Consider the following 26,983-nt stretch of genomic DNA (forward strand, 5'->3'; position numbering starts at 1 on the left):
ATCAGCTTGCTGGGAGGTGGGAAACGGGCATAGGTCAGAGTCTTTTTTTTTTTTTTTTTTCAAGAGACCAATCTTGGGGGACACTGCCTACTACAGTGTGCTGAGCATTTATAGCAGTGCGGCTGGGCAGAGCTTCTGCCCCGACCCAAGATCTCTTCAGACCTGTCTCTGCCCTTCCTAGATCCTGAAAGAGATGTGTGACGTGGAGCAGGTGCTGTTGAAGAGGACAGCCCCAGCTGCCTCCAACTCTGGCCTCCCAGAACTGAAACACGTAGCAACAGAATTCCAAGAAAATAAAGCTCCAGGGAAGAAAAAGAAGCGAGCTCTGGCCAGCAATACCAGCTTCTTCTCTGGCTGCTCCCCTATCGAAGAAGAAGCCCACTGAAGTCGGACTTGTCCTCTCGCGGCCCCTATCTGTCTTGGGAGATGCTTTCAGGTTGCAGCCAGAAGGAGTTTCTTTAATGACTCCTCTGGATTTCAGGGTTCTTGCTGTTGCAAAAAAAATAATAATAAAAAAAAAATAAGGTGGGGGGACAGCATTTTACCACATGGGAGAGGAAATCTTTGTTGGTTTCTGGCCCTTATTCTCCAGCCCCCTAGCCCCAGACTACTACTCTGTCTTCTCCAGAAAGGTGCCGAGCCACCTGCTGAAGAAAGAACCAACTGACCTTCTTGATGACTCATCAGGAGCCAATCCTCAGTACAATCTAGCTCTTTCTTTGTTGTGAGCAGGTAAGGCTATGCCCCCACCTCCCCGATGGGGACAAGGCCGAAACTGTCTTACCTCTAGGTTGTCTCAGCTTCATGGCAAAGCCTGGCCAAGGTTGGAGGCCTGGCCCCAATCCATCTCCCATCAGGAATGGGGGTGATTGTGGGATATTTCCTGCCCTGACCGTCTCTGGATTGGGTTTTAAACAGTGCCCTCAGTTGTCTTCCATACTGCTGAGGTCAATGAAATCTTTTAAAGTGTTAATATTAAGTAAATAAATAAATCTTAGTCTAGCTACTGTTTGGAAAGACCCTCTGTGCCAGACGCAGAAAGAATCGCCTGTGTTCCTCGGCCTCTGGGAAGGCCCTCGAGGAGAATGAGGGCAAGCACCCAACCCAGGTCTCGCTCACAGTGAAGCTTCTTGTGTGACTCCGGGGTGGTATTGGGAGCTGTTCTGAATGTACCGCATCCCGGTTTCTTGGCACAGCCTGGCCGTGGGACCACACTGTTGCCCAGTCCCAGGACAGCACAGTCCTGGCTGCCTGCTGTCTCCTTGAAAGGGGAGGGGGATGTTGTTTACTCCTTACTATGCATCAGGGTCCCCCAGCTCTGCTTAAAGCTAAAATGAGGCCAGCCCTGGCGTGCCAAACCGACTACTGACTGGCCTCGAAGCCTTCGGAGAAGTTCATGAGCCCTAGGTTAACTATCCCTGCGTTCTGATCCCAGTCCCCCCACCCAAACGAAGGCTCCCAGAGCACACCCCCCCAGCCCAGCACTGGGCCCACGGAATCCAGGACTCCTCTAGAATCCACCAAACCCCAAAAGAAGGAAACTGAAGGACAACCTATCTAAAATGGAGCTCGCAGGGGGCCTAGGTGGCCAGGCCGCCCTCTCTGGCCTCTGGCCAGCAAGCTGCCCTGCTTCTCTTTGCATTTTAATGACAAGGGAGCAAGGGAGCCTCTTGCCATTGCCAACTAGAGCCCCCGGATACAATGGGAAGGCAGAGGGAGGGCCCGCCGCCCCCCCCCCCTGCTCTTGGCAGAAGAGAGCCAGTCTTCCTTCTCACTGTTCCAAATTCAGTACATGTCGGGGGAGGGGAAAGCGAGTTTTTTCCCAAAGAAGATGTTTTTTCCCACCAACGCTGTGCAAGCCTCCCAGGCTTTGAGCCACTGCATCAGCCAAAGAGTAGAGAGGGAAGGTCAGTCAAGCCAGCAACCATCCCCCAGCCCTCATCCCACCCAGAGAGAGCCCTGTGCTTTAGCAGTGAACTGAATGTAGCATACTAGCCAGCCTTCTCCTGCCAATGGTATGTATAGTAACAGCATCTTTTGCATGTGTTCATCTTCCAAAAAGCTTGTGACCCTAACACTACACTCTTCAGATGATTCCTAGAAAGAGACTCTAAATACCCTGGGGACAAGACAGCAAGAATGACACAAGGCTCCCTACATCCTGGATGAGCATATCCTGTCTGGGGTGATGGGAAGGGGAGGGCTACTACTGTCACCTAGGATTCACAAGGCCCATGGGGACCCCAGGTCCAGAAACAGGGTAACTTGTTACCCAGAGTTCAGGAAGTAGCTTGCAACCCAGTATAGGGTTTTCCATGCACCTTATAGAAGTGGAAGTAGGATCCCAGGAGGGAAAAGAGGCTAATGAATCCAGGCCATCCTCCCAGGGAGCTTGAGGGAAATGCTAGACTCCCTCTCTCCCTTTCTCTCTCTCACACACACCCCTTCTTCCCAGGGGGTTGGCTGGGCCCCTTCTCCTCACTGCCAAGTCGCAGAGTTGTGTGGTCACCTCCCCCCAGCTTCCCGCCTGCCAGTGCCCTCAGCCCTCGCCTCCCTGAGCCCTGGGACAAAGCCCCGGCAGTGACTGAGAGGGGAACAGGAGGAGGGACAAGAGGGATGGGGAGGGCCGCACAAAGGAAAAGGAATTCCTCACGCCAAACCCCTCGACCGGCAGGCAGCGAGTAAAGAAGCAGATCTGCTCTCCCCCCCCCCTCGCACCCCCCCCCCCCCAACACTGGCCATAGAGCGGCTCTCAAGCCCTTTCGGACATAAGCCACGCAGCCTCCTGTAGGTGGCAACAGTGCCACCTGTTTGACCGGTGGGGCTGAGCCAAGGACTAGAAGAGGGAGGAGACAGACAAACTCGGAGAGGAGCTGGGAAGCAGTGCAGAGCAGAGCAGAGCACAGAGCTGAGCAGAGCTGCCGCTGAGACAAGGTGTGAGGGCTGGGGAAGGCTGGGGGTGACAGGCGGGAATGGTGGGGTGGAGACCGGTTCCCACCAGCCGGTTGTGGGGCTGGGGTCCAGGGATGGAGCAGCACCCCTGCTCAACTTCCCTGATTGGGGTTTTCAGGCTACTCAGATCCTGACCCCAGCCTACAGACAGCTCCTGGAGGGAGGTGGGACTCTGGAAGACCTAGTCTGGGGTACAAGGGCAGGACCTGAAGGGAGGCAGAAGTGTAGATGGAGCCCCAGGCAGGCTACTGGAAGCCAGTCCCAGGATGGAAAGAAGCAGGGGACTCCCTTTAGGGTTTTTTTTTTTTCCCTGGGAAGGGTCTCAGAGAGGGGAGAGCTTTCCTTTCCCTAGCTACAGCCCCCTTACCCCTCCACTCCGTACCCTAATCCTCCTTTCCCAAGGCCCCGGAGGGGTAAGGAGGGCAGTTTCAAGAGCAGCCACACCCTCCTCCTTTCGGGGACCAGCCACTATGTCCCCCTCTAAGACTCCACAGCTTTCGGAGGACAAGATGACAAGGGCTTGTGTCCCTCATATCACACACACTGGGTATATTCAGGGGTTCCTCTACACACTCGAAGCCGTCTAGAAACCCATTAGTACTGACAGCCACTAGTGCGTTCACACATACCAAGGCTGACACAAATCGCACAACCTCTCAGGTAGAAGGATACACACCCAGCCTAGTTCGGGGATCAGTAAGCCAGCTAGGTCTCAGTGTGACCCGAAAGCACAAGGTCTAACAATCCTGGGGCCCCAACACCACCACGCCCCCCACCACGCTCAAGGGTGCATGCGCGCAAACACACACACACACACACACCTTTGACCAGTATTTGTTGTACTTTCACCCAAGTGAGCTCAGAGGGTGGGGCCCCGAAAAGGGAGAAGGTGGAGACTGGGTTCCTGGCTGGGGTTGTGGGGGGTGACTGGGCAGAATGACTGGGCAGGAAGGGACACGATTGGGGTGAAAGAGCTTGGATTTTCCAGGTGTGTGCGGACAGGAAAATGTTTCCTTTGGAAGGCTGGGAGGAGACCCAGGCAACCTGTGGCCCTCCAATCTTCCTCTCACTGACAGTGCCCCTTGCCCCCTGGGAGTTGGAGACTGAGGATCTTTTCAGACAGGGCTTTGTGGTGTATGCAATCTCTGTATCCATAGCAACTGACCAACTAGCGGGGCCTTCCTTAGCCCCAGGTCAGAACTAGAATCTCCGCTTCAGGTTACTCTTGGTTCCTGGGGTGGAAGGCTCCCCACCACGGGGCTGCCTGAAGCTTGGCCAGATCAGCCTCAACTTGCCCGAAATGAATTTGCCCCACCCAAGGCAGTTTCTCCCAAGCCCCTACCCTTGGGCAAGCATGCAATCCCCAGAGCTGGATGGATGCTGTTAACCAGGGAGGAGTTGGGGCGGGTGGGTACGCATCCCTCCTGCAAAGAGGCTGGACCTCCTGGGTCTCCCACTGACTTTTCAGGTCTCCAGATTCAAGGGAAAGAATGAACCCAAAGATTATCCCCCTCCCTTGGCTCAGGTCCTTGTCCAATCTGGCATTTAGGTCATTAGCCCCATGACCTCCCGTTGCTGAGCAGCGGCCCAGGCCTCTGCTCCTCCCCACCCCCAGCTCCTCAGATATGCTGGGAGGGAGGCTGGGCTCCGCCTTCTGCCAGGGTCCCTGATGGCTGAGTGTCCCTTCTCCCAGGCCCTCACCATGGCCGAGTCCCCCGGCTGCTGCTCCGTCTGGGCCCGCTGCCTCCACTGCCTGTATAGCTGCCACTGGAGGAAATGCCCCAAAGAGAGGATGCAAACCAGCAAGGTGGAGTAGGGATGGGGGGGGACCGGAAGTCCGAGGCAGAGGCCGCCTGGAGGGGATAAGGAGGCCCAGTGTGCTCAGAGGCAGCTGGGGGGAAGGGGCTTTCTCTCCCCAGGAAGAAAACCTCTCTGCCCGCAGAGCAGAGCAGCCCAACGCCTGGCAGGAAGCCCCCTTGAGCTGCCATCCGTTGGGGACTCTGAGCTAGAAGTGAGGATCGGCTGTGAGCTTCTCTCCTGCCCCTTTGCAGTGCGACTGTATCTGGTTTGGCCTGCTCTTCCTCACCTTTCTCCTCTCCCTGGGCTGGCTGTACATCGGGCTCATCCTTCTCAATGACCTGCACAACTTCAATGAGTGTGTCATGGACCCCCTCCTTCCTCAGCCTCTATGTTAATCTCTGCCCCACCTTGGGATCCCTGGGTGCTCAGTCGTCCCCAGCCCTGCCCAGCTTCCCTGCTGCCCAACCTCCTTAGAAAATTCCTCCACAGAGTCCACGTCCCACACCCCCCACCCCCATCAAGTCCTTGGGCCCCTGGCCCCATGAAGGGCTTCCCCTCACTCCCTTCTGGTCATCGTTCTGGGCCCATCCACCTCAACTCCCCTTAGGCCACTATTAACACCCCCCCCCCCCACTCAGGCACTTTCCTCTCCCTTCCCACAGATTCCTGTTCCACCACTGGGGACATTGGATGGACTGGTCCCTGGCATTTCTGCTGGTCATCTCTCTACTTGTCACATATGCATCCCTGCTATTGGTGGGTCGGGGAGCGGCCCGTCTAACCACCCCCCAACTCAGTCCTCCCTTCCTGCTCAGCTTCTCTCCCTGGCCACCCAGGGGAGGGCAGTGGGGAGGCATCAGCCTGGGAAGCCCATCTCAGGGACCCCTCTGGGTGCCTCATTACTCCCACCACCCTCTGCCTCCAGCTCCTGGCCCTGCTCCTGCGGCTCTGTGGCCAGCCTCTGCATCTGCACAGTGTCCACAAGGTAGAGTTGGGGATGGGAGTGAGCGGGAAAAGGGGGGCCCTGGGCCCGGCACTTGGCCAGTTCTATACGTGTATTCTACCTATGGACTCAAGCTTAGGACCTGAACCCCAGTAAATATGTGTTGAGTGAAAGAAGGAATGTGGATTAGTCAATGGGAAAGAAATGGTCCTGTTGTCATAGAGTGTGGGTGGGGGGCAGAGGGAGGGGCGCAACCTGGGGAGCCATGAGCCCTGGTTGACAAAGAAGGACCCATTTACCCCTGGTCCCCCAGATGTTGCTGCTGCTCATTATGCTTCTTGTGGCCGCTGGCCTTGTGGGACTGGATGTCCAATGGCAGCAGGAATGGCGTAGCTTACGTCTGTCACTGCAGGTGAGTGACTGATCCCCATTGCCTAGGTGGGAGCCTTGGCCTGCGTCCAACCCCCTGGTCCCCAGGGCTGCGAGTAGCTCTAGACTCAGGACCTAGAAGGGGCACTAGAGAGAAGAACTCTTCTCCACAGGCCACAGCCCCATTCCTTCATATCGGAGCAGTTGCTGGCATCACCCTCCTGGCCTGGCCCGTGGCTGACACCTTTTACCGTATCCATCGAAGAGGTGCCAACTCCACTCCCTGACATACCCCCACTGGCTATTGATGCTTCTGCCTCCTGCTGCCTGTTTTACTGCACCTGCCCTCTGCTCTCTGCCCACCCCCCATCCTGCCTTAGCTCACCCACCACCCTCTCTCCATAGCCTATCCCCCACTCCCCACAGGTCCCAAGACTCTGCTGCTGTTCCTATTTTTTGGAGTTTCCCTGGCCGTCTACCTGGCCCCACTATGCATCTCCTCACCCTGTATCATGGAGCCCAGAGACTTACCCCCCAAGCCTGGTCTGGTGGGACACCGAGGCGCCCCCATGGTGAGCGCTGAGGGGGATGCTGGCAGGGTGGGGAGGGTCTGCTCCTCCAGGCTGCAGCATCAGGCCTGTGAGCTCCCAGGCTCCCACCCCTCTCTGCTACCTCCCTGTCAATTCCCTTGCCCAGCTGGCTCCCGAGAACACCCTGATGTCCCTGCGGAAGACTGCTGAATGTGGAGCCGCTGTGTTTGAGACCGATGTGATGGTCAGGTGAGAAAAGCTGGGGGGCAGAGAGATGCAGGACAGGAGCTTGGGAAGTGATGAGCCGTCCCAGAGCTCAGCCCTCTGACCACCCCCTTTGTGCCCTCAGCTCTGATGGGATCCCCTTCCTCATGCATGATGAGCACCTGAGCCGGACCACAGATGTGGCCTCTGTGTTCCCAGCCCGAACCTCCTCCCACAGCAGCGACTTCTCCTGCGCCGAACTGAAGAAGCTCAATGCCGGGACCTGGTTCCTAGAGGTAAAGACAGCCTCACAGAAGAGGCAACCACCTGTAGGGCCACTTGGGGGAAAGTTCATTCATCAATAAGTATTTTCTGAGCCCTGTGCTGAGCTACAGGTATCCAGTCTCTGCCTGCAAGTCACTCCCTCCAAAGACAGGACACTGCTGAGCCAACAGGCTATCAGAATAGGAAAGCTAGAGTGATCACAAGACCTTTACAAAATAGGGAGGAGAGAGGGCCACCTGGGTGGCTCTGACGGTTAAGTGTCTGCCTTGGGCTCAGGTCATGATCCCAGAGTCCTGGGATCCAGCTCCACATCAGACTTCCTGCTCAGCAGGGAGCCTGCTACTCCCCCCCCCCTCCTGTTCCCCCCCCCTCCCCCTGGCCCACCCTCTGCTCGTGCTCTCTCTCTCTCTCAAATGAATAAATAAAAGGTGAAAATAAATAAATAAGTAGGTAAGTAAATAGAAGAGAGAGCAAAGCTGCTGTTTGGCTCAGTAGGCATGGGAGAGGATCAGGAGTGGTTTCCCAAGAGGGAAGTCCTGCACGGCACATGAAGTGACAATAGTTTTTAAGGTGGGGAAAGCAGGGACTACAACTCTAGTCAGAATGAAGAGCATATGCAAAGCGCAGAGACATGAAGAAGTGTTTCCAGCAGACACAACTGGCTCAGTGCAACGGAGAGATAAAATTCATGGGAGCAGTAGGAGGTGGGACTGGCAAGGGGAGCAAGGGTTTGGTCTCGGAGGCCTCTGAATGCCAGACCCAGTTCAGGCTCGGTCCTGTAGGTAACAGAAAATATTCATTAAGGGTACTTTATTTCTTCAGTTTCTCTTTTCCTGATTATCAAAGTAATTCCTCATAAAAAATTAAGCATCAGAAAAATAACCTAAATGATGAAAAACCTCCCGTAATCCAACTTCTGAGATACTCATCACTAACAGTTGGACACATAATTCCATGTGTCCATATATACATGTATGTACACACACGTACTTTTCATTTTGCATGAATAGGATCACTTCATATATTCCTTTGCAACTTGACTGGTTTTTCATTTGAACTTTATGTAAGATGACATGTCAGAGGGATCAAGATCGGGGCTGTCTGGGTTTGACTCCTGGCTTCACCACCTGCTAGCTAGTGTGAGCCTGGGCTCCATTCCTTAGTCTCTCTGGGCTTCATTTTCCTCATCTGTAACACAGGCATCATAACAGCACCTTGGGACGATCAAAGAAATTAATATACATAAAGTACTTCTAACACTGCCTGGCACATAGTCAATGCTTAATAGGTATTAGATAGCTTTGCTTTGTCCATGTCGGTGATTAGGAGGTAAGTCATTTGTTGATCACAAGGGGATGAGAGGAGAGTGGCAGAGGTTTGGAACAGCCACTAGTGATGGAAGAAGGAGCAAAACAAGAACAAGTGAAAGGATGGTTAAGTGGGGCACCTGGCTGCCTCCGTCATCAGAACATTCGACTTTCAAGATCATGAATTTGAGTCCTGCATTGGGCATAGAGATTTAAAAAAAAAAATGGTGATGAAGTGGCGCTAAAGGTGAAAAAGGACTAAAGTGACAGTCCACACGATGTGCTCTGCCCCCCAATTCTAGGTCTGGAGGAGGCAGACAATTATAGAGTTGAATCAGAGTTTGGGATTTTGGTGGGGGGGCAGGCAGGGCAGGAACACAGTGGAGGGTGCTGTGGAAAAGTCACTCAAGCTGTGGATGAACCAAGGGTAGGAGAGGATGTAGGTGTGGCAGAAAGGGGTTGATGGACTGGGAGGAAACCAAAGGGTCAAAACCCCAGAGGTCTATATGAGACCAAAGAGAAAATGTAGCAGGAAAGAGGAAGTAAGGAAACTGGGAGGGTGGAAGGTTGGGAGGTGGGTGTCACAGAGTAAGGTGTTAGATGGTCTGGAAAGGGCCACAGTTGAGAGAAAGAATGACTGTAGCTCAGAGGTGCACAGAAGCTGGGTGCCAAGTGGGGAAAATGAGTGAAAATGGAAATGGCCTAAAGGTTCCTTCTGGTCTTAAAATAATTTTCCTGTTCTTACAGAGGCAACCCTTCTGGGGGGCCAAGCGGCTTTCAGGCCCTGATCGGAAGGAGGCTGAGAACCAGACAGTACCAACGCTGGAAGAGCTGCTGAAGGAAGCCGCAGTCCTTAACCTTTCCATCATGTTTGACTTGCGTCGCCCCCCACGAAATCACACATACCATGACACATTTGTGAACCAGACCTTGGAGACCGTGCTGAGTGCAAGGGTGCCCCAAGCCATGGTGATATTGCCAGGACCCAAGTGCTCCCTCTTGCCCCTCTCCCCAGCCACTGCCTTCCCGAGGCCCACCCCAACTCATATACTCCCTTCTGTGGTCAGACCTCTCTTCCCCCGCCCCCTGGTTCTGGAACCCCCAAACTCTCCCCAGCTTCACACCCATCTTCCCTGAACCACAGGTCCTTTGGCTACCGGATGAAGATCGGGCCAACGTCCAACAGCGGGCCCCCAGAATGCGCCAGATATATGGACAGCAGGGAAGCAACAGAACTGAGAGGCCCCAGTTTCTCAACCTCCCCTACCAAGACCTGCCACTGTTGGATATCAAGTGAGTGCCAGGGGAAAGGAGCCAAGGGGACCCCAGGAAGCTCCATGGCAGGGTGGAGACACCTCAGGGAGGACAGAAGCTGTTCATTTATTCACGCATACAACAAATATTTATCAATATATCTAACACTCACTCTGTGTCAGGCACTCCCTGTGCAGGTTTTGGGCATACATACCAGCGAAAGAGACAGATCATAAACCAAACAAAGTACACACAGAATAGATAGTGATGGGTGATATGGAGATAGTGAGATGGGGAGATGAAAGAGAGCCCTCAGGTTTGGGAGTGAGGGCTCAAGAGGGGCCACATTGTGAAAAGTCGTTAAAGACGTGCTGTCTGGGCTGAGACCTGACCAGTCACATGGAGATCCTGAATGATGACAAGAGCTGCAAGAGCAAGGACAGCAGCCGAAGGAAGGGGAAGCTGAGGCTGGGGAGGTAGGCAGGAGTCAAACTGGGTAGGCCCTTGGAGGCCACAAGAATGGTTTTAGCTTTCCTTCTTCACCAAAGAGATAAGTGCAAGAGAGAATAGGTCCAGGCAAGAGACGAGAAAGTGCCAGATGTGAGCTGGGCCCCAGAAGCAGACCGAGCCAGTAAACAGGATAGACTGCAAATCATGCAGTTGCCAAGGTCTCTTATAAGGTCCCTGCAGTCGCGGAGGGGGAAAAAAACTCATGGCCTGAATGATAGCTCAGTAATCCAAGTATTTCAAGGACCTCTCCCAGAGCTGCCACTGTGGAGGGAGACACGACATTGGCTTTGGCCCTCCCTTGGTCTTGCGCTAGCCAACCTCAACTATGGATCATGTTTCCAAAAGACATGAATCAGTAATGTATACACTGGTGATGAAATCGGGGCCCCAAAAGGCCCACACGCTCCAAGACCGTAGACCAAATGTACCGAGAGGAAAACACAACAGGGATAGATGCAGAGACCCCAATATGCGGTCCAACAGAAGTTCGGTTGCAACAAAGACAAGAAAGATCCTGGCATTCAGCAGGAACATGTGCGAGAGAGACCGGGGCTTTGATTGAATAGTGTGCATATTGAGTCATCGGTGGCATGTGACATTGCCAAAACCAACCCGACCCTGGGCTGCCTGAGCGCAGGCATCGTGTCCAGAAGCCAGGAGGGGTTTTGCTGTACTCAAAGATAGGCCAGGCCCACCTGGGATATCACGTTCAGAGGCAAGCCCCCACACTTGGAAAAGAACACTGAGAAACTGAAGCAAGGACAGCTTAGGCAAGGTTTGGATGGCCAAGGGAAGGAGCAGGCAGGTCCCCCAGCCCTCGGGTTAAAGGAACTAGAGCTGCTGGGCCTGGGGACATGGTCACCTGTTCCTCAGACCTCCCAAGGACTGTCGTGGGACAAAGAGGAGACACACATTTGGGGGCCCCAAATGGAAAAGCTAGGATCTGGAGGTGGGCCCCACCAGGAGGCAAAGTGCAGTCATGCAAAGAAAATCACCGTTGGTCAGGGGCTGCTGTGTAAAGATCAAACTGACAGTTCCTTGGCAGCAAGGCTGTAGACTCAACCGTGGACAGGGGCTGCCTTCTGTGCCTCGTGCCCCATGACCCTTGATGTTCCCGTTTCCCACCTCCACAGGGCACTACACCAGGATAATGTCTCGGTGAACCTGTTTGTGGTGAACAAGCCCTGGCTCTTTTCCCTGCTCTGGTGCGCAGGGGTGGATTCAGTCACCACCAACGACTGCCAGCTGCTCCAGCAAATGCGTTACCCTGTCTGGATCATCGTAAGGGCTCTGGGACTGTCCCCCCACTCCTTCCTCCCCTGTCCCCGCTTCTCCTTAACCCAGGCCTTCTCTTCCTTACGTAGTCCATGCCCTTCCCCATATAATACCTTTGGCACTCCAGCCACCAACAGGTGCCTCTTCCTCTTCCCGTAGCCCCCTCAAACCTACCTAATGATGTGGGTCATCACCAACTGTGTGTCCACCCTGTTGCTTCTGTGGACCTTCCTCCTCCAAGGGTGAGTGCTTCACACCTCAGTTTCCTGGGTCTTCACTCTCCCCACAGGGTCCCGGGGATGGGGGTGATTCAGACCTACATATGCTGCTGGGAGCACAGGGTTGGGGCTATGTGGTTCCTTTGAGGTTCTGAGACCCTTCCTTCTATGCCAAATTGGCTGGAACCCAGGAAAGGCAGTTTGGGGGAACCTAGGATCCAAAGGTCATGCATGAAGCTGGCTGAACTCGTAATGGGAAGCTTTTCTCCCTTTAGGAGATGTAAGAAGGAGAGAGAGAAAACTGGTAAGGACGTTCTCCCCTCACCTCATTTTCCTTCTCCTCTAGCCTGCCCTTTGGTCACTCCCTATATGTCCTCCCCTCTCCCCACCCCCTGCTCTAGGCTTAGAAACAGCAGTGCTGCTGACCAGGATCAACAATTTCATAATGGAGTGAATGCCCAACCCTGGACCCGCACCAACCAGAGCCTGAGGCCTGTCTGGACTGACTAACAACAAGGAAGGGAGAGTGGCTGAATGGGGATGGGGTGGGGTAAACTTGGCCAACAGAAGGTTTTGAACTGTGAGGGCTCTCTGCACAGATGGTGAGCATGCAGCAAGCTTCCACGGAGTCTGACTCCCCTCCAGGTTTTGACCTGAGGTCGCTGGGAAGACAGTCATGGGAGGTTTCTCCCCAAATGAAACTAGAACAGAGGAAGTGGGAAGGAGGTTGCCACGATAATGTTTCAGATCTGCCTGTACCTATTCTTGTGTAGAAGGGACAGAGTGTGTCAGGGACAGACCAGCTTGGACCAGTGACTGGAGATGACAGAACCGCCTTTCCTGAGAACTAAGATGATGGAAACACTAAACCCACTCCATTCACTGTCCCTCCTGACCCCCGCAATTTAACTGCTTTCCTGCTTAGATGCTGGGGACTTAAGAGCCCATGTAGCTGTTTAATTCTGCACCTATAGGTGGCTTTTTGCTGTTCACAGACTTTTCTTCAAGACTGGTTGGCTCCTCCTACGTTGTTAAGCTAATACTAAATGAATTTAACTCCTGTTTGGTCGCGGTCTGATCTTTTCAGCGCGGGGGCTTGGATTGGGGGGTGCACCTTCCATCCCGGCCTCATGTGACATGACACTGAGGGGTCATTACGGGGAGGTTCTTGGGCTGGAGGCGGGAGGACCACCTCCCACAACGAAGGGCTGCAAGAGAGGAAGCAGTAGAGCAACCCCCGCGGGGGACACTCTGGGGAGCCCCCCCCCCAGGCACGCTGTGCAGAGTTGCGTTGTAGCTCCACCTTGTGGTCACCTGCCGCCAGAAGAAGGCCGCGTCAGCCGTCACTGTGACGTATGAATGCCACCTGCTTTCCGTGCGGGTTGGGGACCTGTGTCCTTGACTCTAGACCCTAAGGGTATAAACCGATTTCCACAAATTTTCGCCTCTCTGAGCTCCTGCGCGCAGGGTCTGGTTCCCAGGCTCTCCTTCCCCTCGAGAACAAGTTCCCCAGTGTGTTTGCTGTTCGTGAGGTCCTGGGCTAAAACCAGTGAGGCGCTGACCTAGGATGAGGAGTCCGGTAGAAGAGAGAGGGAGGGGGCCAAGGCAAAACCGAGGACCGGAGCAGGCTCTGTGGCCGACTCTTCAGTCCCCCACCGCACCAACATTCACCCCCGTTCGCGTCTCCACACGAAAGGAAATTGAATTAAGACGCTGGCGAGGTCAGGAGTTTCGGTTCTCAGTTCTCTCCTCTCGCCAGACTGGGACCTGGGGGCAGCACTAGCCCCTCCGGACAAGACCCTACTCGATTCCAAGGCAGCCCCCTCTCACCCCAGCCCGGGGAACTACGATTCCCAAGATACCCCTGACCGCTTCCGGTCTCGGGATGGACGGAAGCGTGTTTGAATTTGTATTCCCGCCCCCTCCTCCGTCCGGGTCCCGCCCCTTCCCTTCTCACCGCCCCGCCCCCGCCATGGATACACATGCACACACGTACACAGGCGGCTGTCCAAGCCAACATACCTGGCCTGCGGGGCGGCGGCGCTCAAGGGACCGGGAGCCAACGCCACGGCTGCTGTCTGGTCCCAGTCTCCTCGGGTTTCCACGCCGCCTTGCAACGGCCAGGTCTCCCTCACACACTACCTTTTCAAGCTGCATTTCCTTAGTTTTTCCCTGTTCCCGATCCGTCCCTCTATCTGACCGACCGCCGGCCTCACCTCCGGGGCGCTCAGCCTGTCAGGTACTGCCAGGCTCTCACCTCTCAGCGCGCACCTCCGCCCCGCAGCCCTACTTTTCTGCCCCTTCCCAGGCGTCCAGCCTCGCAGCCCAGCAGCCTCTAACTCCCCTCCCCTTCCGACCCAATCCTGACAATCTCCAGGCTGTCCAGCCCCCGGGGCCTCATCTTCTCAGCTCCCAGGCTTTCCGCAGCAGTCGTGTAACCGCCGGAATGCCAGGACCTAATCCCAGACCCTAAAGCCCCTATCCCCTGAGTCGTGGGCCCTGAGCCTGCCACTGCCTATCCTTACCGTCTTCCCGGGAGGACTGGGCGGCTATGGTTCACTTAACTTCTATGAGGCCTTCGGCTGGAGACTGGAACTGACAAAAACTTAAGGGTGGAGGGCCTCAGGGAGCTGCTGGTTGGGGTTGGGGTGCAGTTGCTCTCCGTTATTTTTAGCTGCTGACTCACAGCTCCTGGCATCCGGGTTTGGGGCTAGCAGGCTGGGCTAGGGGGCTATTAATAGAGCCGAGGCACAGCCCCGACCCAGTTCAGTTTGGAAGCACAGGGAGGAAGGAGCCTCCCTCTGTCACCATGCCCTGTTGGAGACATTGTGGACTGAGGCAGTGGCTGAACCAGTACCTCTCTAGCTACCAATACCTCAAGCCTAATATCTCTACCTTGAAACTCCCAAGAGAAGGCACACAGGACTCCTGGGCACAGCTCTCCCCTCAGTTTGCCATGGCTTGGGGTTCTGCCACAATGAACCTCCTTTTGTACTAGCTAAGAGTGAAGACACAAGCTCCAAGTAGAACAGTTATTGTGGCTACAGATTTGGCTTGCCTGGACCTACTCTTGGGCTAGAATACTGGGTTACCAGGAAGAAAAGCTGTGTCTTTCTGGTTTCCAAAAGCCCTTATAAGGATGGGGTACTTCAGCATGGTCCTAAAAGAGGGGGCAACAGAGCCGAGAATTTGCTAGCCCCATACTAGACACAACACTAGGAAACTGCTGAATTCTGTATTTACCACCTGCCTAGTCTTTTGCTTTCCCTCTTGTTGGGTTCCCTACTCACAGGGGTCAACAGACCTCAGGATGTCTCCCAACTCCATAGGGAAATCTAATTCAGGAAAGCCACTGAGAAACTTGGTTCCGCAAAGATATAAATGATCCTTTATGTATTGTCGTTTCTATGGAGACTTTTTTTTATTTCAATGGGCTAACGTAGGAATTCCTGGGGTGCCTGGGTGGCTCAGTCCATTAAGCGTCTGCCTTTGGCTCAGGTCCTGATCTCAGGGTCCAACTCCTGGGATGGAGCTCTATGTCTGGCTCTCTGCTCAGCAGGGAGTCTGCTTCTCCCACTCCCTCTGCACGTCCCTCCTGCCCCTCTCATGCTCGCTGTCTCTCAAATAAATAAATAAAATCTTCTTTAAAAAAAAATTAGGAATTTCCTGATCCGTACATTGGGAATGGTGGGGAAATCTTGATACTTTACTGGACTACTCACCAAAATTATTCCCACCCACACCCAATTTTCTAGAATTTCCATTCATCAAGGATGCACACCCACAGCAATGGCCCCTTCCTTGTTAACCAGAAACTTCTGCCTTCAAGCGACCCAAATCTCCAGCTCCCAGGGGAAACCAGAGGGCTCTGGGACAAGGCTGCTTGTTTCTCCACATACAAAATCTGTCTTCTTTGTATACAGGTCCACCTTCAAGAATGAGCCCAGATTATCATACAGCAGCAGGCTGCCCTGTCCGGGTTATTTTGCTGAGGGCTCCAGAGACGGTGGATGGGATGAGAATTGGTCTCTCTCCTTCTCCAGGACCCCCTCGCCTACTACTCTTTGGTGGCATCAGTCTCTGCGCAGTCTCTCGGTTGCCTAGCAACCGCAGCCGCCTGCAGGGGCGCGGGGCCGCTTTGGACCTGTAGGGGGCGCCTGCCTCCCTGGGGCCTCAGGCTGGAGCTCTAGCTGTTGAGAGTGTGTGCCAAGTGTCAAAGCGTCTCAGGGTTAACCGCTTGCTCCCAGCCTAGCCAACCCAGTCCAGTCCGAGTCTCTCCGGAGTAAGTGGGAGAAGTACACTATGGTTCTAGAGGGATTTTACTCATATTCATTAAAAATGAAAAGATGAAAGAGAGAGGGAGGGAGGGAGGGAGGGAGCGAGAGGAAGAGAGCGCGCGAGCGGGCGGGCGGGAACCACTCAGTAGGGATGGGACTGGTCGGAAGGCATGTTTGACTGTCTCCATTCTCTCCAGGCCTACCAATGCTTATTCCTCAATCGGAGCCGTTCAGAGGGTCCAGGCTACAGCGGGCTTTCTTCCCGAGCCACTTTTTGGATGTGGAAAAATGAGTCTAGCCCTCTTTTTGTCAATATTGTCAAACCGCTGAGCACATAAAAGACTTCAAGCTCCTGGTTATCAGCCTAGACTTGGTAAAAAAAAAAAAAAAAAAAAAAAAAAAGATATTAATTCATTTGTTCAGTCAACAATAATAACTAACCTTAACGTGTTGTGTACCAGGGAATGTGTGAAGTGTTTTACATTTAATCTTCACAAAAACCTTGTGATTATTTCCATTTCACAAGCAAAGAGACTAAAGCTCAGAGCATTTTCAAGGTCACACGACTAGTGACTGTGTTGGGTCTGTGAGCAACCGTTGTGTGCCAGGGTCTAAAATATAGAAAATAAGACACCACTTTCTTTTCACTACCTAATGAACACCTAATCACCCTTCAGGACCAAACTAAAAATGTGATCTCCTTGGTGAAACAATTCTGAAGTCCTCCCCCCACAAGAAGAGTTGGTAACTGCTTTTCTGTACAACCCTCTGAAACAGCACTTCTCATGGGGACTATAATGATCTGCATCTACATTTCCATTTCTCTAACTTGGAGCACCTCAGTGACAGGGCTGTTTACAGTATTTACTGTTCATCTCACCATCTGGGTGTCTGATAGATACCTCAAACTCAACATGTCCCAATTTACACATCTGATCTCTCCCCTCACACACCCCCCACCCCAGAATGGCCACTCCTAAGGCTGTCCTTATCTCAGTCAATGGCAGTTTCACCTTTCCCATGGCTCTGGCCAAAAAGCCTTGGAACCACACCTCATATCCATTCTGTCAGCAAATCCTAGTGACTTTCTCTTCAAAATGTGGGTTCCTGGGGCGCCTGGGTGGCTCAGTGGGTTAAGCCGCTTCCTTCGGCCCAGGTCATGATCCCAGGGTCCTCGGATCGAGCCCCGCATCGGGCTCTCTGCTCAGCAGGGAGCCTGCTTCCTCCTCTCTCTCTCTCTGCTTGCCTCTCTGCCTACTTGTGATCTCTGTCAAATAAATAAATAAATAAATCTTTAAAAAAAATGTGGGTTCCTCTGAAACCTTTCATAAGCTGAAATGGCAAAAAAGCAATTACCATTAATGTGCATGGAAAAAATTTTGAGCATTCCCAGACCCCAAAAATAACCTCTTTTAGGCTTTTCTGATACCTCAGGGCACATCTTGCTAACGAATGCACAAAATAAATGGAGATAAAGCACAGATGCTCACAGATACAGTTCAAAGCCGTGGTGACTAGATGCTGAGCTGCTGGGCGCAGTTCCCCAGGAAAGAGCTTGGCCAGGCTGCTCTAGCTGCTCGCTCTTGGTATTTGCTGCCTCTATCACTGCTCACTGCAAAGCAAATGCTGAATGCTATTTTCACTTTTTTACTCCTTTTTAAAAAATAAAAGCAAAAATCCTCTTTGGGTTTCTTTCAGTTGGTGAAAACAGCTAGTGATGCGGGTCTTTCTTTGGAGCAAAGTGGTGTAAGGCAAACTTTTGAAACACGGGGGATACTGCACATCCAGAATCCAGCCACTTCTCTCTCTTCCAGCACAAACACTGTAGTCCAAACCACCATCATCTTTCACCTGAATCCCTGCAGAAGCATCCCAATCAGTCTCACTGCTTCCGTCCTTGTCGTCTGTGGCCTCTTCTCCACACAGAACTTTGCTGAACCCAAGTCAGATCGTGTTAGTTCTCTGCACAAAACCCTCCAATGGCTCCCCATGTCTCTCAGGGTAAAGCACAAATTCTTATAATGGCCTACAGGCCCTATACAATCTTATTCCCTACTAAATCTCTGATCTCATCTCCTGTTATTCTTCCCCTCTCTCATTCTGCTCTGGCCACTTGGTCCTTCCTGCTGTTCCTTGAACAAGCCAGGGGTACTCCTTCCCCAGGACCTTTGCACTGGCTGTTCCCTAACTAGGTATACCCTTCTGTATGGCTCATCTCCTCACCTCCCTCAAATCTTTGCTCAAATGTCACCTTCTCACTGAGGTCTACCCTGACCAACTATTTAAGATGGCCTCTATCCCAATTTCCAATTTCCAGTAAAAATAGCGTATAAAGGAATGAAATAAATTACACCATGAGGGAAAAAAAAAAGACAAATCCAGAAGTTAGGAGAGTCTGCAAAACAACTGACTTGTATGCCTCAGAACATCAGTGTCACTAATTAAAAAAAAAAAAAAAAAGTAACAGACTTCTAGTTCTGGACCCAGTATGAATAGATAAACTTCTACCTATTCCTCCTGTTAACTACAGCTAAAATCCTGGACATTAAATATAAAACAAATGTAAGAAGACTGAAAGAAGGAGGAAAGAGCTGACTTATTAGGTACCCCAGTGACCTGACCTCAAAGTATTGAGTTCCCTAGGTTTTCTCGTTGCTTCATATATCCCAGGCTGGTGCTGGAGAAGCCAGCAGCCTGGACCTGCCAATGGGCACAGACCAAAGAAAGCCTCAATAAATCCCTGCCCTCTCTAGCCAGAAGACCAGGCGAAGAGAGAGGGGGAAGCAGGCTTCCCGCCGAGCAGAGAGCCTGACACAGGGCTTGATCCCAGGACCCTGAGATCAGGACCTGAGCTGAAGACAGAGGCTTAACCCACTGAGCCACCCAGGTGCCCCCAGGCAGAAAACTCTTAAACAAGAACCACTCTACTGTAACCAAACATCACAGAAAAGAACCATAGCCCCGCCCATGCCAGTAAAGGCCAAGTAGAAACCCAGACCTCTACTCTTACTGGACTACCCCAACACTCTCTGGGGTGGTGTCAGAAAAGGCTGAATAGGGAGCCTGGACTTCCATCCCCACAGAATAACATGGCTTCCTCTCCCTGCCGAATGATATCAGAATGTCAGAGGAGACCTAGTGGAGACTCAGGACTTCTGCTGCTGCTCTCCCTTTCTTCCCCTCCCAGTCTACTGTTCTACCATCTTTGCCCCTATCTGTACCACCCACCCATAGTCAATGGAGGCCCCCTGGGGACCAGGAAAGAGACACTTCAACCCCTCCCAGCCAGAGAGGTGTCAGTGGAGGTCTAGTGGGGAGCTGGAACTCCCACCCCTGCCCAGCAGCAGGGAGGAGCCTCTGCCTCAGGTATCGGCTGACACCACTGGGGGAAGATGAACTTCTGTCCCTACCCGACAGTAACCAGGCAGTGGCCCCTTCCACTGATGGCAACAGTGTCAGAAGAACCCTACCAGAGATAAGATTTAAATAAGATCCAGAGTCTCATAACATAATATTCAAAAATGTGTAGGATGTACTAAAAAAAAAAAAAAAAACACTCATCATACCAGGAACCAGGACACCCTCAACTTGAATGAGAAATAATCTACAGGTGCCAACACCAACATGACAGAGAGCTTTCAACGATCTGACAAGGATTCTAAAGCGGCCAACATAAAAAATGATTCAGGGCACCTGGGTGGCTCAGTTGTTAAGCTTCTGCCTTAAGCTCAGGTCATGATTCCAGAGTCCTGGGATCAAGCCCGGAATTGGGCTCCCTGCTCAGAAGGAAGCCTGCTTCTCCCTCTCCCACTCCCCCTGCTTGTGTTCCCTCTCTTGGTGTATCTCTGTCAAATAAATAAATAAAATCTCTTTTAAAAAATGCTTCAGTGAGCAATTACAAACAAGGTTGACACAAATTTTTTTTAAAAGTCTTGGCAAAGATGGGGCCCCTGGGTGGTTCTGTGGGTTAAAGCCTCTGCCTTCTGCTCAGGTCATGATCCCAGGGTCCTGGGATCGAGCCCCGCATCGGGCTCTCTGCTCAGCAGGGAGCCTGATCCCCCCCTCCCCGGACTGCCACTCTGCCTACTTGTGATCTCTGTCTATCAAATAAATAAATAAAATCTTTAAAAAAAATCTTAGCAAAGAAGTAGGAGAGACAATCAAGTATCTAAAGAAATTTTAGAATCAAAGAATATAATAACCAAACTAAAAAAAAATCAGTGGATGGGCTTATCAATAGGATGGAGAGGACAGAGGAAAGAACCAGTGAACTTGAAAATAGAACCTTAAAAATTACCCGGTCTGGGGGTGTCTGGGTGGCTCAGTCAGTTAAGAGTCTGATTCTTGATTTCAACTCAAGTCATAATCTTGAGGTCAAGAGATCATGACCCACGGTGGGCTCTGTGCTCAGTGGGGAATCTGCTTGAGATTCTCTCTCTCTTCTTCTGACCCTCCCCCCAAGCTCTCATTTTCTTTCTCTCTCTCTCTCTCAGATAAATAAATAAAACTTTTTAAAAAAAATTACCCAATCTGGGGGCGCCTGGGTGGCTCAGTGGGTTAAGGCCTCTACCTTCGGCTCAGGTCATGATCCCAGGGTCCTGGGATTAAGCCCCGCATCAGTCTCTCTGCTAGGCAGGGAGCCTGCTTCTCTCTCTCTCTCTCTGCCTATTTGTGATCTCTCTCTCTGTGTCAAATAAATAAGCAAAATCTTAAAAGTTACCCAATGTGAACAACAAGAGGAGAACAGAATTAAAAAAAAAAAAATGTACAGTGCCTCAGAGACATGTGGTGACTATCCCCTAAGACTTAACATTTGCATCATCAGAGTCCCAGAATGAGAAAAGAAAGGTGAGGCTGAAAAAGCCCTAAAGAAATAATGGCTGAAAATATCCCAAATTTGGCAAAAGATAAAACCTACTAATTCAAGAAGATGAACAAAACCCAAATGGGATAAACTCAAAGAAACCCATGCCAAGATACATCATAATCGAACTCTTTCTTTGCAAGGAAAAGGCAAAGAAAATCTTGAAAAAAGCAAGAAAGAAACAACAACTTACTTACAGAGGAAAAACAATTCAAATGTGGGTAGATTTCTCATCAGAAACTATGGGCCAGAAGAAAGTGGTACGACACATTTCAAGTGTTGAAAGAAAAGAACTGCCAACCCCAAATGCTTTATCTAGTAAGTATCTATTCCATTTAATTGGAAATGAGGGGGAAGTCAAGACACCCTCAGAAAAAGGGAAGCTAAGAGACTACACCACTAGCAGACCCACCCTAGAAGTATGGTTAAAGGCAGTTCCCAAAAACAGAATGAAAATGATAAAAGAAGAAATCTTGGAACATCAGAAAAGAAGAAAGAATTGAATGAGTAAAAATGGAAGTACGTATAATAGACTTTCCTTCTCTTAAGGTGTCTGAATTATGTTTGATACATGAAGCAATAAATATAACATTGTCTGATGTGGAGCTCAATATATGTGGACGAAATATTTAAGACAACCATGCAATACTATACTGTAAATGGGACACGGTAAAGGTATTTAAAGGGAGGTGAGCCTTCTATACTTCCTTCAACCTGATAAAATGTTGACAGGTAGATCTCTGTGGTGACCAAATAATTCTGTATCTTTGTTGCAGCAGTTGTTACAGGAATCTCCACTTATGGTAAAATGGCACAGAATTATAGCCACATCATGGGGTGCCTGGGTGGCTCAGTGGGTTAAGCCTCTGCCTTCTGCTTGGTCATGATCTCAGGGTACTGGGATCAAGCCCCACATTGGGCTTTCTGCTCAGCAGGGAGCCTGATTCCTCCCCGTCTCTGCCTGCCTCTCTGCCTACTTGTGATCCCTGTCAAATAAATAAATAAATAAATCTTAAAAAATTATTTTTAAAAAATGAATTATACCCACATTGTACCGATGTCAATTTCCCAGTTTTTATATTGTACTATAATTATGTAAGATGTAATCATTGAGGGAAACTTTGTGAGCAGTGCATGGGCCCTCTCTGTACTGTGCAACTTCCTTGTAAATCTGTACTTATTTCAAGATGAAAAGTTGTTTTGTTTTGTTTTTTAAGATCGGGGCTATTCTAGATTAAAAGTGTTTAAAGACACAAAGGTGATGGGGAAGGCTTGATTAGATTCTGATGTTAAAACCATAAAAGGCGGGCGCCTGGGTGGCTCAGTGGGTTAAGCCGCTGCCTTCGGCTCAGGTCATGATCTCAGGGTCCTGGGATCGAGTCCCGCATCGGGCTCTCTGCTCAGCAGGGAGCCTGCTTCCTTCTCTCTCTCTCTGCCTGCCTCTCAGTGTACTTGTAATTTCTCTCTGTCAAATAAATAAATGAAATCTTTAAAAAAAATAAAAAATAAAAATAAATAAAACCATAAAAGGCAAATTTGGAGAAATTTGAATATGGATGAGACATTTGATGCTCTTGGATGATATGAAATTATTGTTAATTTTCTTAGATGTCAAAATAATATCGTGGTCGTGTAGAAGAATACAAGATGTATGCTGAAGTATTAGGGGAGAAGTGTGATGAAATCTGTCACTTACACTTGAATGGTTCAGAAAACAATGCAGCTCCATAATAGATCAATAGAGCAAATATAACAAGACAATACCAGTTGCTGAGTCTATGAGAAAGATATATAAATGCTTATTGTACTAGTCTGTCAACATTTCTGTATGTTTGTGAATTTTCATTTTTAAGAAAAGCTGGAGAGAACATGTGGAGGAGAGACACAGGATAAAAGCAAGTGTAGCAAAATGCTAATGACCATCCAGGTGGCATTTGTTCCCTGTAACTTTTTTTCAATTATCCGTACACTTGAAAATTTTCTTATTAAAATGTAGAGGTAAAAAACTTGAAGAAAGATGGTCGCAATGCGGTGTCCTCCCCCGGCGTTCCCAACACCCTCTTCTCTGATTGACTTTTCTTTCTTTCCCTACAATGCCATGCAATACTATACTACAAATGGAAACCTGTGCAGATATTTAAAGGGAGGTGAGGTTTCTATACTTCCCTCAACCTGATATAATGTTGCTCTGTGTGTTGCTAGATCCCCAAATCCTAGAACAGTGTCTGCACAAAGCAAGTGCTACATCAATGTTTGTTGAATTAGGAATGAATTTCTGTATCCCCAGGACCTAGGTCGAGGTCTCGCCTAGAGTAAGTGTGCAACGAGTATTTGTTGAATTGAACTGAGATCTACATTCTACAGGAGAACTTGGAATAGACCTGTTGTACCAGGATGGTTTAGAGCATGGATGTTTGAATCAAATAGCCAGAGTCTGCATCCCAATTTGGTCACTTCCCGCTATATTAATATCTCTGAGTCTCAATTTCCTGATTGGTAAAATTAAGATAAGCATAGTAGCATCTTGGTAGGGGGTTTGTTGGCAAGTAAAGCACTTAGGACTTTGTAAAGGCTCGATAATTGGTAGCTAAGGACAAAACAAGTACAGCAAAAAAGACAGTCTTCCCTGCATGTCATCCTGCCTCCGGCCCCCAACAAGCTGAGCGGGGGAGGTTAAGGAGATGTCCTTGGACAAGTATTCCCAAGTTCTTCTCCAGGTCCCCTGGAATGGTTTCTGTCACTTCAGATCTCTTCTTACCTTTCCTTCCATCCTGGACTCTCTTTCCTCTTGGCACCCTGAAGCTCTTTCTCCCATCATAACCATGTAGGAGTAGGGCGAAGGACACAGGAGCCTGTGGGCCAGGGACGAGAGCTTAGAGCTCTCCTTTCCTCCTGTTCTAGGGTTGAGTTCCTCACTAGTGATGGAAGCAGGTCAAGTGTGAGATTGCGGTCATTTCAGGCCTAGAGGTTGAGAGAACAATAGTCCCGAGGAGGAGGCACTGACAGGAGAGTAGCCACATATGCCGCCCTCTTCCTCGGTCCCCAGTTAAGAAAGATCACCTTCCCCGCCCTGCTCCAACGTCCCTTCGGTCCGTTCTGCTGTTTCAAGTCTTTACTTCTGCTAGCCCCAGCTCAGAGCAAGCCCAGGGACCCATTGAGCATCTCCATGCAACTCCCTCTTGGAAGTGGGGTGGGGTGGAGTGGGCAGAGGACAGGCTGAAATCGGAGATGTGGAGGGCACTAAATCGGGGGCTGAGCTCACCCGCGGCCCAAATCCTCCATCCCCGCTTTAGGGTCGGCGATATCCCAGATATCTGGGGAGCTGGGGCTGAGCCTGGGGGCGCCACTGGTTCTGTTCCTTTAAGGAGCCGCTGTTTAGCATTCCTGCCGCTGCCGCTGCCGCTGCCTGACTCTCCACGCTGATTGGCTGGAATCAACTGAGAAGGGAGCCAGGGAGAGATGCTCTTGACTCCACTCAGATCCATCCTGGGGACCAGTGCAGGAGCGGTCCTCTCAGCTCCCAGCCTCTGCCCAGGCTCCCGCTTCTTCTTTGCCGCTGGGCCTTGGCCCAGGAGCCACGACGGGCGACACGGAGCCGCCAGTGCTGGAGGGGGAGCCGTGGGTGCGGGGCAGCGTGGGGGCAGAAGCCCCGGGACGCCCGCCCGGCCCCAGGCCCCGTTCCGCCCGAGCACCCCCACGGGTGCCCCCTCCTTCCTGGTCCGAGCAGTGTGAGTGTGCCCGGGAGCCCAGCGGCGGCGGCGGTGTGGAAACCGGCGTGGGCTGGGGGGTCCGGGCGGCGGGGGGCAGTGCCATGCACAAGCACCAGCACTGCTGTAAGTGCCCCGAGTGCTATGAGGTGACCCGCCTGGCTGCCCTGCGGCGCCTGGAGCCTCCTGGCTATGGGGACTGGCAAGTGCCCGACCCCTATGGGCCAGGTGGGGGCAACGGAGCCAGCGGAGGCTATGGGGGCTACAGCTCTCAGACCCTGCCCTCCCAGGCTGGGGCTACCCCCACCCCCCGCACTAAGGCCAAGCTCATCCCCACTGGCCGGGATGTGGGGCCAGTGCCCCCTAAGCCAGTCCCTGGCAAGAGCACCCCCAAACTCAACGGCAGTGGCCCCAGCTGGTGGCCCGAGTGCACCTGTACCAACCGGGACTGGTATGAGCAGGTATGGACCAGCAGTGGCGGGGGGGGGGGGGGGGCGGTGGTGGAGAGATGGTGGGGCAACCGAGGGGGGCTGAAGAGTGGGGCCTAGAGGCCTGGGGGGTGCAGCAGGGGTTCCTGGAGGCTTCGAGCTGGGGGAAACTGAGCCCCAGGGTTTTACCTGGACCAGGAGAGACGGTTGGAAATGTATGCTTCTCTGTGTGTGTCTGTTTGGGGGGTCTCCATTTGGGGGGGATTGGGAGGAGCTGTGTGTGTCAGGAGGTGAAGGTATGGCGGAGGGGCACATTTTCCTGTGAGGGGACTGGGTTTGTCTCCGTGTGGGGGTTTAGCAGCGTCTCTGTGTCTGGCAGGGGGCGGGAGGTTCTGCGGGGGCTGTGTATGGTGTATGTCTCCACAGGAGGGGAGGAGGGGGCACGGTGCTCTGCGTAGGGGGGACATATGTGTGTATGTGTGTATGTATGTTAAGGTGTGTGGAGGGAGGCACTGGAGCTCCTGTGAATCTATGTCGAGGGGGCCCATGTGCCCAGCTGCTTGAGCTTCATCCCTCCATGCCATGAGTCCCTTTCCGTCCCAGGCCCTTTGTGTGCACATGGACATGTGGGGATGTCTCTCTGAACGTGGAGGTGTCTCTGTAGGCGAGGCTGCAGGGATAGCTGTGTTTGCCTGTGTGTGGGGCTGCGTGTATCTGTGTGAGAGCGTGTGGCTCAAGTGTGTGCATGTGTGTGCCTGTGCGTGCATGCGTGTGTGTGTGTGTGTGTGTGTGTGTGTTGTGTGTGTGTGTGTGGTGTCCCTGGTGAGAGGCGCTTGACAGGCAAGGGAGGGGAGGGGGAGGAGGCAAGAGACACGTCCCAAGCAAGGCTGAGAGGCTGCTGAGAAGGACGGACTCTTTTGTCCCAGCAGCTCTGAAGTGTGTGTGTACTGGGGTGGGGGGGAGCAAATGTAAAGGGTGGGGGGACTGAAGCAAGCCTCTTCGCTCTAGAGCAGGCATGGTGCCTGGAGGCAAGCAAGGAAGGGGCAGGTGCCCTGGTGCAGGACTGGCCCCAGCGGGGCATGGCCCCCTTGAGTACCTCCAGATGTGAAAGAACTTGGCCCCCGAGCCCTGACTTGGCACAGCTCAGGAACCCCTGGGTGCTGGGCACAACTCCGGCTTCCACTCCCAGTCAAAGCTGCCAGCTTAGAAAATGGAAGGAGCATCTGTGGGAGAAGCAGCAAAATGGAGGCTGGGCCGGCAGAGCCAGATCCTTGGCATGCACAGCGGAGGGCCTGTCTGCTTATTTGGCTCTGCAGCCCCCAGGTTAGGGAGAGAGGAGAAGGAGGTTTTGCTGTTGAGGGCAGGTGCTGCCTGCCCCAAGCTGGTGACCGTTCTGGCCGCCTCTGTCCTCCTCTGGGGATAGAATGTGCTCTCACTCAGAAGCAAAGGTGGGGACCTCCTAAGGGAGAGGAGTCCTCAGTTCTGGCCTCCTGTCTGTCCGCGCTCACTGCTTCCTGTGGCCCTTTCCTTGGCTCCTTGCCCTCTCCAGTGAGTCCCCCTCTTTCCTTTTCCCCTATATCCTGGGGCCCTACCCTTGCAAACACTCACTCACGCTTATCCTGCTCAACTGGCAGACAGGTGCCAGTCCCAAGACTGGGCCAGTTGGCCAAGGTTTCTTTGCCAGGGCTGAGCCCCAGATGGCCCCCGGCCCTGGGAGCGGGGTCACCAAGCAGGGCAGTGGGAGGCTGGAGCCTCTGATGCTCGCCAAAGCTGGAGCTGGCCTTGAAGCATGGCTTATCACATGTGGGAACACATGGTACACCAGAGGCATATGAGCACTGCATGGGTGTCCTTTTGCCTGCATGTCTGTTGCATGTTACTTCAGGCAACTGTTTTAGTTTCGGGGCTCTGAAAAGCTATCGGTTCTTCCCCCGTGGGATCAGGGACTAGAGTGGGGCTGCAGCTGGGGTCCTCCTCCCAACTCCCAGAACTTCAGGGCACAAAGCCCTGTGGTCAGGCCTTGAAAAGGTGGAGGCATGACTCACCAGCATGCCCACCGC

At 52.2% G+C, this 26,983-nt stretch overlaps 3 protein-coding genes and 2 long non-coding RNA genes across 13 annotated transcripts in view; 3 read left to right on the forward strand and 2 right to left on the reverse strand.

Annotated features, from left to right (window-relative positions):
- KIF4A (kinesin family member 4A) overlaps window positions 1–1,002 on the forward strand; it is a 128,402-nt gene extending 127,400 nt beyond the window's left edge. For all 4 annotated transcript variants that reach the window (XM_059157059.1, XM_059157061.1, XM_059157062.1 and 1 more), the window contains one exon: window positions 182–1,002. In XM_059157059.1, the coding sequence (XP_059013042.1) occupies window positions 182–385 (204 nt within the window). In that variant the 3' untranslated portion in view covers window positions 386–1,002. The remainder of the gene's footprint in view (window positions 1–181) is intronic.
- The window catches only part of LOC131821188 (uncharacterized), a 39,137-nt gene extending 24,810 nt beyond the window's left edge, over window positions 1–14,327 (reverse strand). Inside the window, exon 1 of the long non-coding RNA XR_009349851.1 lies at window positions 13,670–14,327. This is a non-coding gene — a long non-coding RNA (uncharacterized LOC131821188). The remainder of the gene's footprint in view (window positions 1–13,669) is intronic.
- Window positions 2,774–12,709, forward strand: GDPD2 (glycerophosphodiester phosphodiesterase domain containing 2). Of its 3 annotated transcripts, none has more exons than XM_059157063.1 (16): window positions 2,774–2,934; window positions 4,646–4,759; window positions 5,004–5,107; window positions 5,415–5,508; window positions 5,678–5,737; window positions 6,009–6,107; window positions 6,238–6,331; window positions 6,491–6,636; window positions 6,761–6,843; window positions 6,944–7,094; window positions 9,138–9,359; window positions 9,535–9,683; window positions 11,288–11,435; window positions 11,589–11,671; window positions 11,839–11,951; window positions 12,049–12,709. In XM_059157063.1, exons 2-16 carry the CDS (start codon window positions 4,655–4,657, stop codon window positions 12,099–12,101), a joined length of 1,704 nt encoding a protein of 567 aa, XP_059013046.1. In that variant the 5' UTR covers window positions 2,774–2,934; window positions 4,646–4,654; the 3' UTR covers window positions 12,102–12,709. The 3 variants fall into 3 exon arrangements, with proteins under 3 accessions (XP_059013046.1, XP_059013048.1, XP_059013047.1); XM_059157064.1 differs by having other exon boundaries at window positions 2,776–2,934; window positions 11,923–11,951; XM_059157065.1 differs by lacking the exon at window positions 11,839–11,951 and having other exon boundaries at window positions 2,775–2,934; window positions 11,994–12,063.
- A 2,648-nt stretch (window positions 14,328–16,975) lies between the features above and the next one.
- On the reverse strand, window positions 16,976–24,366 carry LOC131821217 (uncharacterized). The gene is made up of 4 exons (XR_009349864.1): window positions 24,051–24,366; window positions 23,547–23,749; window positions 17,247–17,256; window positions 16,976–17,040 (listed from the first exon to the last, which is right to left on the reverse strand). It is a non-coding gene; the product is annotated as an uncharacterized LOC131821217 (long non-coding RNA).
- Window positions 24,264–26,983, forward strand: part of DLG3 (discs large MAGUK scaffold protein 3) — a 54,476-nt gene continuing 51,756 nt past the window's right edge. For 2 of the 4 annotated variants that reach the window (XM_059157126.1, XM_059157127.1), the window contains exon 1: window positions 24,264–24,956. In XM_059157126.1, coding sequence (XP_059013109.1) covers window positions 24,600–24,956 — 357 coding nt within the window. In that variant the 5' untranslated portion in view covers window positions 24,264–24,599. The remainder of the gene's footprint in view (window positions 24,957–26,983) is intronic. The other 2 variants (XM_059157123.1, XM_059157125.1) reach the window with 1 other exon arrangement.

This window comes from Mustela lutreola, chromosome X (genome assembly GCF_030435805.1).
Source record: "Mustela lutreola isolate mMusLut2 chromosome X, mMusLut2.pri, whole genome shotgun sequence".
Taxonomy (NCBI): domain Eukaryota; kingdom Metazoa; phylum Chordata; class Mammalia; order Carnivora; family Mustelidae; genus Mustela; species Mustela lutreola.

Bases quoted from the DNA above. Each gene is read 5' to 3' on its own strand.
- GDPD2 (XM_059157063.1), top strand. From the start codon at position 4,655: ATGGCCGAGTCCCCCGGCTGCTGCTCCGTCTGGGCCCGCTGCCTCCAC. The intron at 6,108-6,237 runs GTGAGTGACTGA...TCTTCTCCACAG, and splicing joins GCTTACGTCTGTCACTGCAG to GCCACAGCCCCATTCCTTCA. The intron at 9,684-11,287 runs GTGAGTGCCAGG...CCACCTCCACAG, and splicing joins CTGCCACTGTTGGATATCAA to GGCACTACACCAGGATAATG.